Consider the following 17,404-nt stretch of genomic DNA (forward strand, 5'->3'; position numbering starts at 1 on the left):
CCCCAAGGCTAGTCACAACAACAAAACAAGGTAGGGTATAAAGAACGAAGAGATGGGAAAAGAGGTAAAGAGAATAAAAATGAAAAATGACTAGTGAAATATGGGAAATAAAGGAAAAATGAAAGATGGAAGATGAAAGAGGAAAGCAAGAGGAAAAGGCACAGCCCAGCAAGTCATGAGAATCTCAACTGAATAGGATCTGCTACATGGATCCTTGCCCTCCAATAGACTCTATCCGAGGTCATACTTGGAACAAGACCTATACTATTATGCATGTCCTTCCTCACAACTTCTGCTATGGTCATTTTAGGCTTGCCATTAGCTCTTTTAGCTCCTTCAAACGGAATCATATCTCTCCTTTTTACTGGGGTGTCCCTAGGCCTCCGTTGGACATGACCATACCACCTTAAACGACTCTCTCGGAGCTTGTCATTGATCGGGGCAACTACCAAGTCAGCTCTAATGCGATCATTCCTTACTTTATACTCCCTAGTTTTTCCGCACATTCATCTTAACATCCTCATCTCTGCTACACAAAGTTTCTCAATAAGATACCTCTTAACTGCCCAACATTCTGCCCCATACATCATAGCTGGTCGTACAACAGTCCTATAGAACTTTCCTTTGAGCTTTAAAGGAATACGTTGGTCGCACAACACTCCGAATGCACCTCTCCACTTCATCCATCTCACTTTAGTTCTGTGTGAAACATCTTCTTCTATGTCACTTTCTTTATTTATGATTGACCCTAGATATTTAAAATAGTCACTTTGCGGTATCTCTGTTTCCGCAATTCACACCTTGTCGGTATCCATCATAGTATGACTAAAATTACACAACATATACTCTGTCTTCGTTCTACTAATCGTAAAGCCACTTGTTTCCAAGGTTAATCTCCAAAGCTATAACTTAGAGTTAATCCTTGCTTTTGTCTCATCCACCAATACGATATCATCGGTGAAGAGCATATGCTACAGGACCTTATCTTGAATGCTCTTGGTTAGGTCATCTATGGTAAGCGCGAAAAGATAAGGGCTTAAGGCTGAATCCTGATGTAATTCAATTGTAATTGGGAATTCCTTGCCCTGACCTCCCGCAAATCTAATACTAGTTACCGCGGCCTCATACATTTCTTTTATTATATCCACATATTTATTCGACACCTCTCTCTTTACTAGAACATGCTGAATTAAATCTCTAGGGACTTGGTCACAGGCTTTTTCTAGGTCAATAAAGACCATATGGAGATCCTTCCTGCTATCTCTATATCTTTCCATGAGCCTCCTAAATAAATAGATAGCTTCTATCATGGATCTACCTGGCATAAAACTAAATTTTGGTTCACCGAGATATGTGTCTCTCTTCTCAAACAGGCTTCAATAATCTTGTCCCAAAATTTTTATAGTGTGGCTCATAAGCTTTATGCTTCCATAGTATTGCAGCTTTGGATATCACCTTTATTTTTGTAAATCGAGACTACAATGCTTCTCCTCCATTCATCTGGCATCTTCCTTGTGTTCATAATCCTATTAAACAGATTGGTTAACCAATATACTCGACAATTTCCAAGGGTTTTCCACTTTTCTATTGGAATCTCATCTGGGCCTGGTGTTTGCCTACTTTCATCTTTCTTAAGGCTTCTTAAACTTTCGCACACTAACCTTTCGCACACTAACCTTTCGTATATATCTATGACGTGTGGTATCTTGTTGAATAATGTAATCATCCTAATTATTTCTTCTCGACCTATCTCCATTTAGTAGGTTACAAATATACTCATCCAATCTCTTCACATTGTTCTCATCTCTTGCCAACACTCTTCCATCATCACCCTTGATATACCTTACCTGGTTGAAATCTCTACTCTTCCTTTCTTTCATCTTTGCTATATATAGTCGTTTAAGGTGGTATGATCGTATTCAACGGAGGCCTAGTGACGCCCCAGTAAGCAGGAGTGATATGATTCCGGTTGAAGGAGCTAAAAGAACTAGGGGCAGACCTAAAATGACCATAGGAGAAATGGTGAGGAAGCACGTGCATAGGCTAGGGCTTGTTAAAAGTATGACCTTAGACAGAGCCTATTGGAGGTCAAGGATCTATGTCGCAGACCCCATTTAGCTGAGATTCTCCTGACGGGCTGAGCTATGCCTCTCTCCTCTTACTATCTTTCATTTTTCATCGTCCATTTTTCTATTTATTGCTCATCTTTCATTTGCCCTTTCCCCCTTTTTTGTTGGTTAGAACTCTGTTTTCCATACTTTGTTTTATTTGGATCCATGTAACCGACCCCATTAAGTTGGGATAAGGCTGAGTTTGATATATATATATATATATATATATATATTCTCCCCCCTTCTTTTGTGTTTAGATTGATATAGAGATCCTCATATTTCTTCGCACTAGCCATCCCCAGTCCCTACAATCTTCCTAGCATCATAATACCTCTTTTTATCCTCTGTTTCTTTAGTCCTTTGCCATATATTAAAACACTCTTTCTTGCTCCACCACCAAGTCTCTCTAGTGGTCTGACAATTACCCTTCACTTCCCCTAGCACATCTTAGGCAACCCTCTTAATACAAGTCATCATCTCGTTCGGCATCATATTCCTCAAAGTCCCACTTTCCTTGTTTGACCACATTATCAATAAATGTCCTTGGGAATTCTCCTTTTAATCTCCACTACTTTATCTTAGGATAGATAGGTCCCCTCCTCCTACCTTCCTATACATTGAGGCACATATTCCGGACCACCAGTCTATGGTGGGTGGTTAGGCTCTCCCTAGCGATAACCTTACAGCCTTACACCTCATTCTATCTGCCTTTCTTGTTAGGAAGAAGTCTATTTGGCTGGTATGATTCCTACTTTTATAGGTAACTAAGTGTTCCTCTTCTTTTTCAAAGGAAGTGTTCACAATGGCAAGATCATAAGCTATTGCAAAGTCTAGGATTGAGGTCCCGTCCTCGTTCCTATCCCCAGCTCCGTAACCACCATATACACCTTCATAACGTCTACAATCCCTCCCACATGTTCATTCAGGTCACCTTAAAAAATGATCGATTCTTTCTTGGCCAAAACCTTGCAATAGATCATCCAAGTGTTCCCAAAATTGACGCTTTTACTACTTTCATCCAATCCTACTTGGGGTGCGTAAGTGCAAACAACATTGACAACCTCTTTCTCCAAACCAGTTTGATGGATATAATCCTGTGTCCTAGTCTTTTGACCTCTACTACATCATTCTTGAGATCTTTATCCACAATTATGCTCACTCCGCTTCTATTACTATGGTCTCCCGTATACCAAAGTTTGAAGTTATCCAACACCTTAGTTTTGTTACCTTCCATCTTGTCTCTTGGATACAAGCGATATTTATCCTTTGTCTCCTCGTAACATCTACCAACTCTACTTATCACCATATTCGGGCGTCGGCACGGCGCGTCGCTTACCGGGGGACGCCCTAGTAAAAAGAGGACAGAAAGACATGAGATGGAATTACCAAGGCCAGTCACATCAATGTTTAATCCATTTGATGACATTTGCAGCTACCATTGTCTTGGAATTACCAAATGTAGATTCCATATCCAACCCGATCTTAAAGGATTAGGTTTCCACTTTGATGAAATCATTCTCTACTATCAAATCCACAAAGACTTCAAAAATTATCCCCTTGCATCTCTAGCAATTGCTGAGGGTCCTGGGTTCCCCTAGGAATTTTCGTCGGAGTTCAGTTTCATCTGACCCAGCTGATGCAGATAAATCAGAAAAATGGGCTTATTTTAGTGGAAATAAGCATTGGGTTGGGTTACATATGTATTGGGCCTAAAATATTAGGAGGTAGGAATACATGATTTATTAGTTAGTTTTGGGTCTTCTAGAAGTTATTTTCTCTCTTTTCCTATTGGTTGTTACTGTAATATGTTAGTTTGGATCTTTGGTATTGGTTAGATGATGGGAGCTCTTATTCCTATTGGTTAAATGATGGAAGCTCTCTCTTTAGTCCGTTAGGCTTTTGGAGTAGCTATAAGTGCATGTAACATTGATTTTAAGAAATAAAAATGTTTGAGTTTTTGAATTTTGTTTCTGTGGATTCAGACCATATCTCTGGGGATTCAGTGGTGTTACCTGGTGGATTCTGGGTGTACTAAGGGGGATTCCTTAGTGAAAAGTGGATTTTCTTTGCCGGCTTTGGTGGAACCTATCCTAATCGAAATTTTAGTTTGTCCTTGCTTCCTAGTTTCGTAGTTGCTGTGGGATAATTTACTCCAGATCTCAACATCTAACCGTCAGATTATCGTCAAACTTTGCAGGCCATTTCTCCTTGGTGGAATAATCCATCAACTTAAGTTTCTTGCTGTTCTGATTCAGTTTGCTGAACTTAATAACTTTTTTATGTTTCTGGTTCTTATTCCTATGTCATGATCCTGTTTGGGCTAATCTCCCACTGGATTTTCCTGATTTGGGATTAGTCCACATTACCAGCAGAGGGGGTTGCTGCAGATTCAATGCCTCCTCAAATAACGGATTTGATGAGATAATACGCGAGACTATTCAAGACACAAAAGGACGATAGGGATGTCTTTAAAGGGAATAAGCCGCTGCCCATTATGCAACTTTACTCTTTATCCTAATTTATTCCTAATTGTCTTAAGCAAGAATAGGAAATGGGGATTCAGGTTGTAAGAAAGTGAATGCAATCAGGATATTGTATTCACATGTTGATTGACACCATATTCTTCAGGATTTAAACATCAAGTATATGTGATTATATAGAAATATTTTGGAGACCTCCCCCTTTCTGCTTTTTCTATTTTGGATGGAGGACATTTCCCCATGCTTGCCGTACATTTGAAGGAATATGCAACCAAATTTTTTATTGGAACAGTGTTGATCCATTTGGTTCTTCTGTTACCATATGGAGTTTGATTGATCTCAACATTCTGTTTGATCCAACCACCTTGATGTGATTTTTGAGTTGCTGTTATTGTTTCTTTGTTTATTTATTTATTTTTACTAGTACTATTGTTGCTGTTGTTATTATCGTCTAGTTTTGTGAGTGAATTGGTTTTCCAATATATTTGTTTCATTTATCATGTTTATCTTTCTCTGTAGCCTGCTTCTCCTACCACTCTGGGAAAGGAAATGGCAATATTTGCTGTCAGATTAAGTACAGAAAGGAAGGAGATTTCTCAAGTTGGATTGCTGGGAAAGTTCGCTGGTGCAGTTGGGAATTACAATGCGCATCTTGTTGCGTATCCTGATATTAACTGGCCTAGAATTGCAGAGGAATTTGTCAAGTCTTTGGGATTGAGTTTCAATCCTTATGTTACTCAGGTAAACTTGCCATATTTTTGCCTTTTTGATTAAATCTATTGATTTGATTTCATGATCCCAACTTCGATATTTTCATACCATTAACATATTAGACATAACCCCCGTCCTCATCATATTGTGTTGGAGGATGATTATATATACAAACTTGTGTATCATAGACAAGAGGGTAGACTTTGGTGCAACGGCAAGATTGCTCCATTGTGATCAAGTAGTCACGGGTTCGAGTCTCTGGAAAAAACCTCTCCGCGAAGCAGGGATAAGGCTGCGTACATTATGACCCTCCCCAGTGGCAGGAGCCTTGTGCATTGGGTACGCCCTTTTTTTTTTTTGTGTATAATAGACCTATGAACTGATAGCTGTTGCTTACCTTGTTTATTGCTGCATACAAGAGTATTTGCATCGTTAGAGAATGGTAGTCTACCTTGGAACAATTCACCTGGTAATGCAAGAGTCGACTTCTACCCAGTGAAACCAGCGGGAGATCGATTGCAGCAGGATTGATACAGTGAAAAGAACAGTAGGGATCGAGCAGGGGTAGGGAAGAAGAGAAGATAGAAGAAGAAGGGGGTAGGGGGGAATGGGCTTCTCACCCACAGCTATCCCAGCTGTTGAAACGTGGAATTTCTCCCATTACCGATGGCAAGCTTGGCCACAAATTCTATTCTTCAATTCTGTTTTTTCATTATAATGTGATGCCTATTAATAGCTTAGGCAAGCTTACAATAAAGTAGAACCTTTCCAAAATAGAAACTAATCTAAATTAGTAACTTAGGAAAATAGAAACTACTAAATCGTAACTAAAATAGAAGGTAACTAAAATAAGAAACTACTAGGCCTTATAGTTCAGCCTTCTAAACGCGCAAGGAAACAAAAATAGAAACAACCTAAAATTAGAAACTACCTAATATACTTTTTAAAACTGAAAATAGAAACTGAACTATGGCAGCTTTAGGATAGAATCTTTCTCCACTTGATGGGTCCACAAGATCTTCAAAGAATTATCTCCACACAAGGAAAATATGGGCTGTGACACTGTTCACGTGAACAATGCATAAGCAGTGTTTTGGTCTTTTAACAACTTCATGCTTCACTTTGGGCTTGGGCTGCCTTAGGTGATGATGCTCCATCGAACCAACAAAAACTTGCCACATCATCAGACCAGGCTGCTTCTCACAGCAGTCGAATCCACAACCTTGCTGGGCTGGTTTTGGGGCTTGTTCCTGCGGGTAGATATGGACTTGTGATCTGCATCACCTGGTCAATCTTATAAGCTGATTGAGATGGCCCCCCTTTCACAATGAATGACATTAGAAAAGTGTCCCTTCTTCCATGATGAGATATGTAGGTGATATTTAAGAGATTAAACATCTTAAAACAAAGATCTAAGTCCAGTTTCTTGCATTCTGTCTAATGAGATCCTAATCACCTATTGCTAGTGATTAGGAAAACCAAGGGTAACCAGGATTACAGGGCAAGACATAAACCAGACTGAAGGTATGTTCTGTAACGCACAACAGGGTAATTGGATGGGGACAGAATTCTGGTTGAATGTACCAGGGGATATGCCAAACAAAATCTCAAAGTTTGATCAATATCCAACAGCTGGATGTGGAATTATTGGTCTGTCACAGAATTGCCCAGAATTAGAAAGTCAGGAAACAGAACATGATCAGTGATTATTAGTCTTAGTTATTAGCAGAACTAGAAACCCCACTAGTTAACCTTCAGAACCAGATTAGAAAGCCAGTAAATAGAAGTTACTAATTGGGAAAGTGATGTAAATAAGTCATTTAGAGGGCTTATTTTATTGAAAATAAGCTTTGGGTTGGGTTATGTAGGTGTTGGGCTTTTGATCCCATGGATTTATTTTGTAATTGGCCAAGTTAATGGGCCTAAAAAATGGGTAGAAATTAGAAAATAGGGAAAAGGTATTTACTTCCTTAGGCCTGATTTGGTATGATTTCTATTTCAATTTTGGATTGATTTCTTGAAATAGTCAACAAATAGATTTTTGGTCAAAAAATTGAAATTGTTTTGGTTGTATCAATATGAAATATTTCAAGAATAAAAAAAAAATCCATTTGATAGTTCAAATTCTGAGAAAAGATTCTCTATATTTCTTTGGGAAGGATGGTGGTGGTGGCGGCGGGGTAGTAGCGATGGTGGTGGTGGTGACGGTGGTGGCAGGGTAGTGACAAGGTTTGAAAACTCGGGTCTCGGTGCCAACTCGGACCCTTGAAAAACCGAGTCAAGCCGAGATCTCTCCGAGTTGGTGCAATTTTTTTTTTTCTCGACTCGAAGCCTCATCTCGGTGGGTTTTAGACCTAGTTTGGGTCTGAAACTTGGTATTCAGCCTATTTTAGGCCATTTAAACACAATTGCACTATCAGATTTTGCAAAAACAAAGTCCAAATAGGAGTTGACAGACACTTACTTATGCTAGAAACGAGGACAGACACAGGACAAACACACTTATTTATGCCTAATATCATTTAAGTAAATGCTTTTGTATTTGTATTTTATTTACTTAAGATATTATTCATAAATAAACAAATACCCCCCTATTTGAATCCAATAAAAATAGTTAAAAAATAAAATTCCAAAAGGAAAAAAGTCAACCCCCCAATTCAAGAACAAAAACTGGATTTTCAGCGGTAGGTGTAATTTTCAACTTTCTATTGCTGGGGTTTTTCTCAAATCTAAAAATTCCATAAATCTTATTATGGTAAAACATTGCTAAAAACCAAAAGTGCGGTAAAATATTCATTTGTGTTGATGTCCAAAAAACTATTTTCATTCAGAGCGATTTTGACAGCATTCGCGCACACTGAATTAAGTTTGACCGGTACATAACTCCTTCAATATAAATCAGAGCTTTCCAACAAGTCCAAGATTGCTTAAATCTGATTTATATTGAAGGAGTTATGTATCGGTCAAACTTAATTTGGTGTGCGCGAATGCTGTCAAAATCGCTCTGAATGAAAATAGTTTTTTGGACATCAAAACAAATGAATATTTTACCGCACTTTTGGTTTTTAGCAATGTTTTACCATAATAAGATTCATTAAATTTTTAGATTTGAGAAAAACCCCAGCATTAGAAAGTTGAAAATTGCACATACCGTCGAAAATCCAGTTTTTGTTCTTGAACTGGGGGGTTGACTTTTTTTCCTTTTGGAATTTGATTTTTTAACTATTTTTATTGGATTCAAATAGGGGGGTATTTGCTTATTTATGAATAATATCTTAAGTAAATGAAATATTTCATTTACTTAAATGATATTAGGCATAAATAAGTGTCAGTCTTTGGATAAACATTTACCTAAACTAAGGCCTGATTTGGTATGATTTCTATTTCAGTTTCAGGGGGTGATTTCTATTTCTGAAATTGTTTGGTTTGATTTTTGCACCTTATTTCAGTGAAATAGAATTCCAGTTGAAGAGAAATTCTGAAATAGCTGAGGAGCTGTTTTAGAATTTCTATTTCATTTGATTTAGCACTCGTGCTCTTGAATAAACACATGGTTAATTTCATGGGCAAAGTAGTAATTTCATGTTAAAAATAAAACACCACCCTTCTTCTCCTAATGGTCTCACCATCACCACCCCACTCCCACCATTGCCACCGCCACCATCACCGCTACTACCCTGTTACCACCACCACCACGTACTACCCCGCTACCACCACCACCACCACCACAACCCAGCTACCACCACCACCACCACTACCCTGCCATCACCACCACTGTCGCCGCCACCACCACCATTGCCATCGCCACCCCCACTACTTCCACATCACCTCTACCCTGCCACCACCGTCACCACCACCATCCTTCCCAAAGAAATATAGAGAACTATTCTTAGAATTTGAACTATCAAATGGATTTTTTATTCTTGAAATGTTTCATATTGATACAACCAAAACAATTTCAATTTTTTGACCAAAAATCTATTTGTTGACTATTTCAAGAAATCAATCCAAAATTGAAATAGAAATCATACCAAACCAGGCCTTAGTAAGAGTCCTATTTTGAGTTTGTTTTCTTTATTGTCACTTTCTTAGTCAATTTAGGTTACCTTATTAGTTAAGCATAGAGTTGGGCCTTTCCTTTTTAGTGTCTAGGTCTATTTTTGAGTCTAAGTTTGTTAGGGGGCCAGCATTGTACATGAATTTGATTAATGAAATATTGGCTTTAGCCTTTGTGAAATCCTGAGATAGGTTGGGTAAGATGCCCAGGCTAAGATAGCCATTCCCTTACTGATCCCATTCCATCGATCTCCATTCAAGTTCCAGTTCTGCCCTAGCTGATCTCTTGAAGAAACATATTCAGTTGTTGGAAATTCTCTGCAAGGTTCTAGATATTTTCAAACAAGAAGTAAGTCTGAAATTGAAATTCTGCAATTATTCTTCCTCCCTTCTTGAAGGTTACATGCAAGGTAATTTTCTCAAGAATTCTGCCCAGCCAAATCTAACCGTTAGAACCTGCTGAAATTTTGATCGAATCCTCCTCAAACCGTAAGCGAGAGTAGGTCCAAATTTATTATCATCCACCCAGCCGATTGTCTGAAATTACCCTTTTACCCCTCAATCCTATTTCTACTAGGATTCCTCAATAACTTAAGATTTAGTCATCTGATTTAACTATAACTTTCAGCATCTTTTCTCTCCCATATAATCCGTACTCTCCTATCTTAACCCTAACATCTAACCCTAGGTCCCATCAAACCCTACCCTAATTTTACAATTTTCACATATTTGACCTAGCTGAATTACCCATTCAGGAACAGATCCTGGTTATTGGCTTCTAGTTGGTCTTCTATCAATATAGAACTACATTAGAAAGAGTCTGGGAAAAGCAACTGAGTTCTATGGTCCTGTATCAGCATGCACAGGTCAGTAGCTCGAAGACTTGATTAAAACAGAGACCTGAAACTCGGGGGAATCAACAGAATGCAGAGGTGAGCAAGTTTTGTCGGAAATAGAAACTAACAGATGACTAAACTTACCAATAGAAAGAAACAGAATTGCAGATGGAGAAGAACTGAAACAGTGAATGAAAGAAGAAGAAAGAAAATGGTAGAAGAGTAGAAAAGGATATGTAGGTATTTCACCCTACCGTAGAGAAGGTCCCCCACCTATCTCCTCAAGGGCCTCGCACCCTAGCTACCTCTCACAGCAGCTGCATCTCACAGGTTTCAAAGCCAAGCTTTCTCTCATTTTTTTCAAAATCAAATCATGGCCTTTGTCCAGCCATTCTCTTTATTAAATAACAAGCAACCATTACAAGATTGGAAACTTCGAAAATAGAAACTACTCTTATTCTAAGATATCTTTTCTAGAAACATTAGAAATTAAAAACTAAGACTCTAGTATTGCTACAACAACAACATAGCTTTATCCCAACTAAATGGGGTCGGCTAAGACTCCAAATTGCTAGTACATGAAATGGAAAGTCTACTTTCTAACTGAAAATAGAAACTCAAAATATTGAAACCTAATATGCTTAATGATTAAGAAACAGAAAATAACTACTTAATCCTGTATATGACTTAAATCACTAATATTTGTGCTTATAGAATTGACCCATTATAAAAGTAAACCCAAAAATATAAAGCCCATGGTCATACAACCCATTGGACACTCAAAATAACACATATTAGTCCATTCTTGGTCTAGTTTGATGGCCTGGTTTGCTGCTGCCCTTCTTGTTCAGTTTTTGCACCACTGAATGGAGTTGGTACTTGTCTTCTTCTATGGGTACATTGCTGTCCCCATTAAGTGTAGGCTGTCTATGCTCAATTACTTGCAGCCTCTCAGCCATAACTCTCTGTTCAGCTCTAAAGTCCTCAAACAAGGTCTTCTGGTCAGCAGTAAATTTCTGAAACAGCTCAAACATTGCTGCCATAGGGTCGGGTGGTTGTGGCAGCACCGGATTGCCATGTTCATCCATGGCTCTAATACCAAATAATGTAGTCCTAGATAGGTAGGAGACCTACTAGGAGCCAGATAACAGAATAAATAGCAAAAGGGGCTGCTGGTTCACATGGACAGCCTAGGTTTTAGGTTAATTCTAGGGTTTAGGATGGGAATTTGGGAATGGGTCTTATATGGTTTTAATATGCACGTTTAGGGGACTATTATGATATAAAAAAAAAAGGATTTGGTTCAGTTTAAAATTCCTGCAGAATTAGGGTTAGGGTTTCGATTTTTAAGAAATTAGGGAAATCACTAAAGCTAGGGTTTAGATGGATGGATAGGGCTGGGCTTAGAATCGAGTTTAGGGGACTGTGAGGGGAGGCTGTGGTCAAAGTTTGGATGATTTCTGATGGATAAACAGATCTGGACAGAACTGAGATCCTCCTATGGTTTATGAAAATAAAACAGAAAAAGAAAAGGGGAAGGGAAGGAAAGATAAAAACAGAAAATTAAAATTCAAACTCACACTGGAATCTACCGGTAGTAGCTTGAATGTTTGAAGGATGAAACCACCTTTGAAGAGAGATCCTCCCAGCCGTCACGGCATAAAGAGTCGCAGGAATCCACCCACCCTTCCACCTTGAAGTCTACAAGGATGCACACTCACACAGGGGAGCAAGGAACAGCAGCAATGGCAGCCACGAAATCTGTTTTTTAAATTCAAATAATCTATGGGAGAGCCCTCCACGATCTACTTTATTTATAATAAAGGCCTAAGCCAAATCCTAGTACAACTTAATATCTCTTCCTTCTAAAATCGTGGAAGGGAGAGTTCTAATCTAACTTAATTAAATTAAAACACTAAATGTCCTAACTACCCCTACTAACTTAAAATAAAAGAATCTAACTTAAAAACAACAAATTTAAAGTAGATTCCATATTAGCCAATAGGATATAAGAACCTATTAACCAATAGGAACACTTCACTTAAATTAGACCCATTGAACCAATTGGATGCAACCAATTCTAAACCGGTTCAATATAAAAACAAGAAAATAAACTAAGTATGGAAAATAATAAATCCTAATCTATGGCTCCCTATTCAAACCCTAAGTTCAGGGCCTCTTCTTCTTCTTCCTTCCTTGGAGCTGCATCAATATATCTCTAATGGGATTCTGACCACTTAAAGATTAGGGTCTTAGAAAACTGATGAAAACCAGATTCACAGTTAAAGAAACAAAATCAGTTTTGAGGAGAATATTCAGAAACAACTTCAAAACAGATATGATTGGTCTATAAGTCTGGTTGAAGGATTTTTATGTGCTGGAGAACATTTCTGCAAAGTCGGATCAGATTCTGAACCATTCAAAAATCGTACTTGAACAAGGAAACCGAAACTCCAGGAAGAACAGAATTTCAATATTCAAATTTAAAGAATCAATTTAGAATTTTGAAACTGAATTAATATGATAAACTAATCTCAATTCCGTAACAGCTTCTGTAGATCTAGCCGATTACGGTAAATAACCAAAGAACAAACCAAGTCCCTACTACTAACCAGTCTTCTTTTCCGACTCCTTCTCCCTAGACCGACCCACCCACCTGCATTCATTTTCATCGTTCATCGAATTTTGAGCATGAAAATGCCCACGGACTAGACCCGGGCTTGATGCGCCCAGGCTTCAGCTTTTGTTAATGCCTGTCCATTTCCTTTTGTGGGCTGGGTTGTCAGGAAGTGAGCCCGTTACATACTCGAATTTTTTTTCCAAGTACATCTAGAGTAAGAAATCCTTTGTCTAGGGTTTCAATTCTATTTAAAAAATTCCTTACTGAAGTTCTTTGTTTACTTCTTTGGTATAAATAAACCCATTGATTATACAGTTCTTCAGGATATATTTTTTCTAGTAAAGAACCATAAATCGAATATGAAATCAGAACCAGATTTTACAGTTTTTAGAAACAGACTAGCAATAGGACTCAAGAATTCGATGGCAAGTTCTGAATTTCTGATTTAAAAACCAGAAAATAAACCAGGACTTAGAACTGATAGCCAGAACTGAAATAGAAGAAGAATGGATCGGGAAGGCAAAAAATCAAAATAGTAATTATTTTTTTGAGGTGAATAGATTAGTAATTATTTAAGAAGAAATAGCATGCACAGGAAAGGAATAGAGAGTTATGACCTGTAACCAATGGAAAAAGAACATAGAATAGAAGAGAAGGTATGAATCAGGAATCCCACCAAACCCTAGGTTAGAATCCCATTAGCCTTCATTGGAATCCTATTAAGGCTTCACTGCATCTCACAGTGAAACAGAGTTCTGAATCTCACAGTACTGAAGGGCTGAAAACCATTTATATTCATCAAATTGTGGGGGAGGCTAAGCCTTATACTAATAAAATTCTAAAAACAAAACTCAAAATTGGACTCAATCTAACCCCAACTCTTTCCCATCAACCTACTGTTATGGGGTACTTCTAAACTGACACAAACTCTTGAAATAAAGAAAGAAATAAACCCAAACAGAATAGGAAAGGCTGTGTTTGGAAGTATTCTAGTCTAACCAAACAACCTAAATCAAGAAGAAATATGAATCAAGTAACTACTATTCCAGCCAGCTAATGACAATAAAATAATCAAATTAAAACTCCCAAACTAGACCCACCATTGGACTGAGCCATCTATTGAATGACAGGCTCAGTTGAACCAGAAAACTGGGTTCAAACCATGAAATGCAGGACAAGAATTGGCCCTGATCTTCAAGCTACCACAGGAGCCTCTTTTCCTCTTCTTTCTGGTAGCTGAATACTCTCTCTCTCGGGCACATACACTCACACATCAGCACAGGCATGCACGGAAAAACTCTTGCTGAGTATGGCAACTAAATGCTGGTGGGAAAGTAACCTATTGGGAAAAGGGGTTTCAATACACTAGAATGTTCTTCCTGGGGTTGTACTCTGTTCATCCCAAGGTGGCAACCTCTTTTTCTTGAAGGTTTTCACTTGAGACAACCATCTTTCACATTTTAACTATAATTAATATTTCCGTTGCTGTCAATATGCCCCATGAAAGTAAAATATTCCTGAATCTATTCACCAAACTGTTGTGGAGTGCAATTAATGAAACGGGGGGGTCCAAAATCACCCTACTCCTGGGTCGCTATGGGTCTACCCTGAATGATAGATCGTAGAACTCAATTAATCAAGGATAATTGAAATAGGAGAGCTGTGAAGAATGTCTCATGCTCCACTCCATTTTCATGAACCAGGTTTAGAAGATGAAGCACTGATGGCACATCCTCGTCTTGAAATATGTGGAATAACAAAATCATAGGTAGAATGTCCACTACTGCAGCAGTCTTTGTTCTCTTCACCCACAAGGGCCACAACCTCATGTTCTTCACAAGGAGGTTTGTTGGTCAACTGGATCATGGGCTGTCATTGTTGGCAAGTTGTGTGGCATTCTGGATGTGTCTGGGTGATGCAAAGGTGTTGTGGCAGCTCCAACAGTGATAGATAGTGAGTTCGCAGAGGAGATAGATCAATTTTGGTGCAAACAGGGTTTGGCAATGTTGCAGATGTTTCCAGACTCATATGGCATGCATTGGCATCATATCACAGTGTATTATGTGCTTACACAGGGTTTGGTATGAGGAGGAAGTAGCAGGTGAATGCCTTGTACATTAAAAGTTGCAAATTCATAGCTTCACGCAGTAGCAGCATGTTCAGAGCGAATTTTGGAAGGCTTAGTGGCAGACATGGGAAAAGTTCTACATGAAACTTGTAGTTCGTTGAGTCGTGGTTCCAACGCAAGTGGTTTCGCGTTATTCAGATCTCGGATGGAGGGGTTATGACAATTCCCATGTGACTGCACAGAAATGTAGCAAATTGGGAGAGTGTGGACGACTTTAAGGTAGCTACTAAAAGTTTTTCCTAAAAATAGATGTGTATTCCAGTATGTCACAGCATTCCGCACGTTTTCTATTTCTGTCCTTGGCTCAAAATTCAAGGTAAAACCTCATGAAGCGTGATAGATTCTGTTTTGGGACATTGGTTGGTCGGGTTGATCAAGTTCTGGTGTTTTACTATTCACTGAATCAGTATTTATGGCTTTATGCAATCCAGATTAGGCCATGTCGTCAGATGCTGGAATTGTGGGTTAGATGAAGGCACGCAAAGGCACATATCGATAATGACGCAAAAGATTCTATCGCGTGCCTCGATATTGGTTTGGTGTACCAAGAATTGGTACGACAACACACAGAGAAACAAGGGCTGATATCGTGTAGCTAACACACACGATATGTGGACAAAAGATTCCTCCAACAGCATCCTGAATGGTGGTGTGTATTGACTACGGTATGCCACGATTCACAATGTCAAACCGTCTAACTAATGGTACCGTGTTATGCATGTATACAGAAATCGGCACATAGATTCTATATAATTGCATCATATTCTCCCCGATGAAATCTGATGAGAATATTCTCATCCGAAGCATAATATCGCTCGCCTTTTGTAATGAAGATTGGACGGTTAGAATCTGACCTGCCCAACTCGTGGCACGTATAACTATCATGCCACCATCTAATCGTCCAGAAATTATAGAATTGCTCCTAGATCGCAGGGTTTCACTAGTGTAGAGAAAAACGAGAAAATATTTATAAAGACTGCGATTTTCACAGAGAATGCTTAAATGGTGATTTTCTTGATCAGCGTGCAACATACTAATTTGCCTCCGGAGACACTGCTGATAGGGGGATCAACGGACCAGGCTGGGCCAGACATCCTAAAACCCCATCCCAACCCTAGGGGTCTTAAAGTTTGCCCAAGCCCAGCTCGGCCCTGCCAGGGCAGAAAAAACACTTGACCCAGGCCCGACTTGCCAGGGTTTACCCTAGCCTGGCCCGACCCGGCCCTGATGGACCCTGAATTGTAATTGTAATTAAGTAATTATATATTCAGGGTCAATCAGGGCCGTGCATATGCATTATAGGGCCAAGCTGGGCAGGGTCGGGCTCAATCTGAGGCATCAACCCAGGCCCGGTCCGGCCCTGCTATGGCCAGGAAAGGATTAAGCCCATGCCCACCCTGCGGGCTGAAAAACAGGGCCCAAGCCCTAGCCGGGATTTTTTGCCACCCCTAGGTTGCTAAGTGTGGAAATACCTAGGGAGAGGTATTCTATGATTCCAAAACCCTAATTTTTTATGTTGGAAGGTTTTGGTGATTGAGAGGATTGCATTGAAGAAGGTTGCGCATTGGGTTTGGTTCTTACGCGTTAGGGAAGAAAGTCGTCAACAGGATTACACAGGTTGAGGTAATCTGCATTCGTAAGTCCTATTTTTATTGTTCTAGTGTTTGGTTAATGTTGATAAACTTAGACCATGAACGTAATTGGGGGAATTTGATTTCTATTGATCTTTCATTGTAAACCGAGCAAGTTGGGGCTTGTCTAGGGTTTGGGATTGTAGTCCTTGCCTTTGCTGTGTTAATGGTTGAAGCAGGACGGTGTTCCTAAGTCGTTGTTGCGGCTGAAATACACCAAACGGGATTGTTGTCCTTGCACTTGTGCAGACAAGTGTTGAAGTAGGATAGGGTGTTCTTGAGCTGTAGTTTGCAATTAAAAATCACTTGTATGAGTAAACACTGAGTTTGGTTAGACCATTATCTGTGGATGTAGGCACACCGCCGAACCATGTTATATTTAGTGTTCTTGTGGTTTGCATTTGTTTGGATATATTGGAGTGCCATGGTGATGACAGGATAGGTGTTCACTATCTGGTGGACTTGACTACTTTGTGGTGACGAGGTGGAAGTGCATACGACATTGTGTTTGCGTCACTGTTGATTGATACAATGCCATCGTTGTTGGAAATACCAAGGATGAGTTACAACATTTGTTGGGAATGTTTTTGAGAAATTTTGTGACCATGATTCACCCCCTCTCAGTGTCGACCTGTGAATATCAGGGTTGAACAGGTTGAGTTGTATCCATGTCATGAACGATCTTCTTGTCTTCCTTTGCCGTTACTTGCTGTTTTTGTGGCTAGATTGTTGGTGTTGTCTCTTTTGGATTTAAGTATATTTCGTCAACTAGTCCTTAAAAAAAGAAACATCTGTCATATATGTGAAGGCTTTATGGAACACAAATTTCTA

At 39.1% G+C, this 17,404-nt stretch overlaps 1 protein-coding gene across 2 annotated transcripts in view; it reads left to right on the forward strand.

The window, feature by feature from the left end:
• Window positions 1–17,404, forward strand: part of LOC122658173 (adenylosuccinate lyase-like) — a 45,834-nt gene that overhangs the window by 11,126 nt on the left and 17,304 nt on the right. For both annotated transcript variants that reach the window (XM_043853084.1, XM_043853082.1), the window contains exon 5: window positions 5,111–5,332. In XM_043853084.1, the coding sequence (XP_043709019.1) occupies window positions 5,111–5,332 (222 nt within the window). The remainder of the gene's footprint in view (window positions 1–5,110; window positions 5,333–17,404) is intronic.

Source organism: Telopea speciosissima, chromosome 4, assembly GCF_018873765.1.
Source record: "Telopea speciosissima isolate NSW1024214 ecotype Mountain lineage chromosome 4, Tspe_v1, whole genome shotgun sequence".
In the NCBI taxonomy this organism is placed as follows: domain Eukaryota; kingdom Viridiplantae; phylum Streptophyta; class Magnoliopsida; order Proteales; family Proteaceae; genus Telopea; species Telopea speciosissima.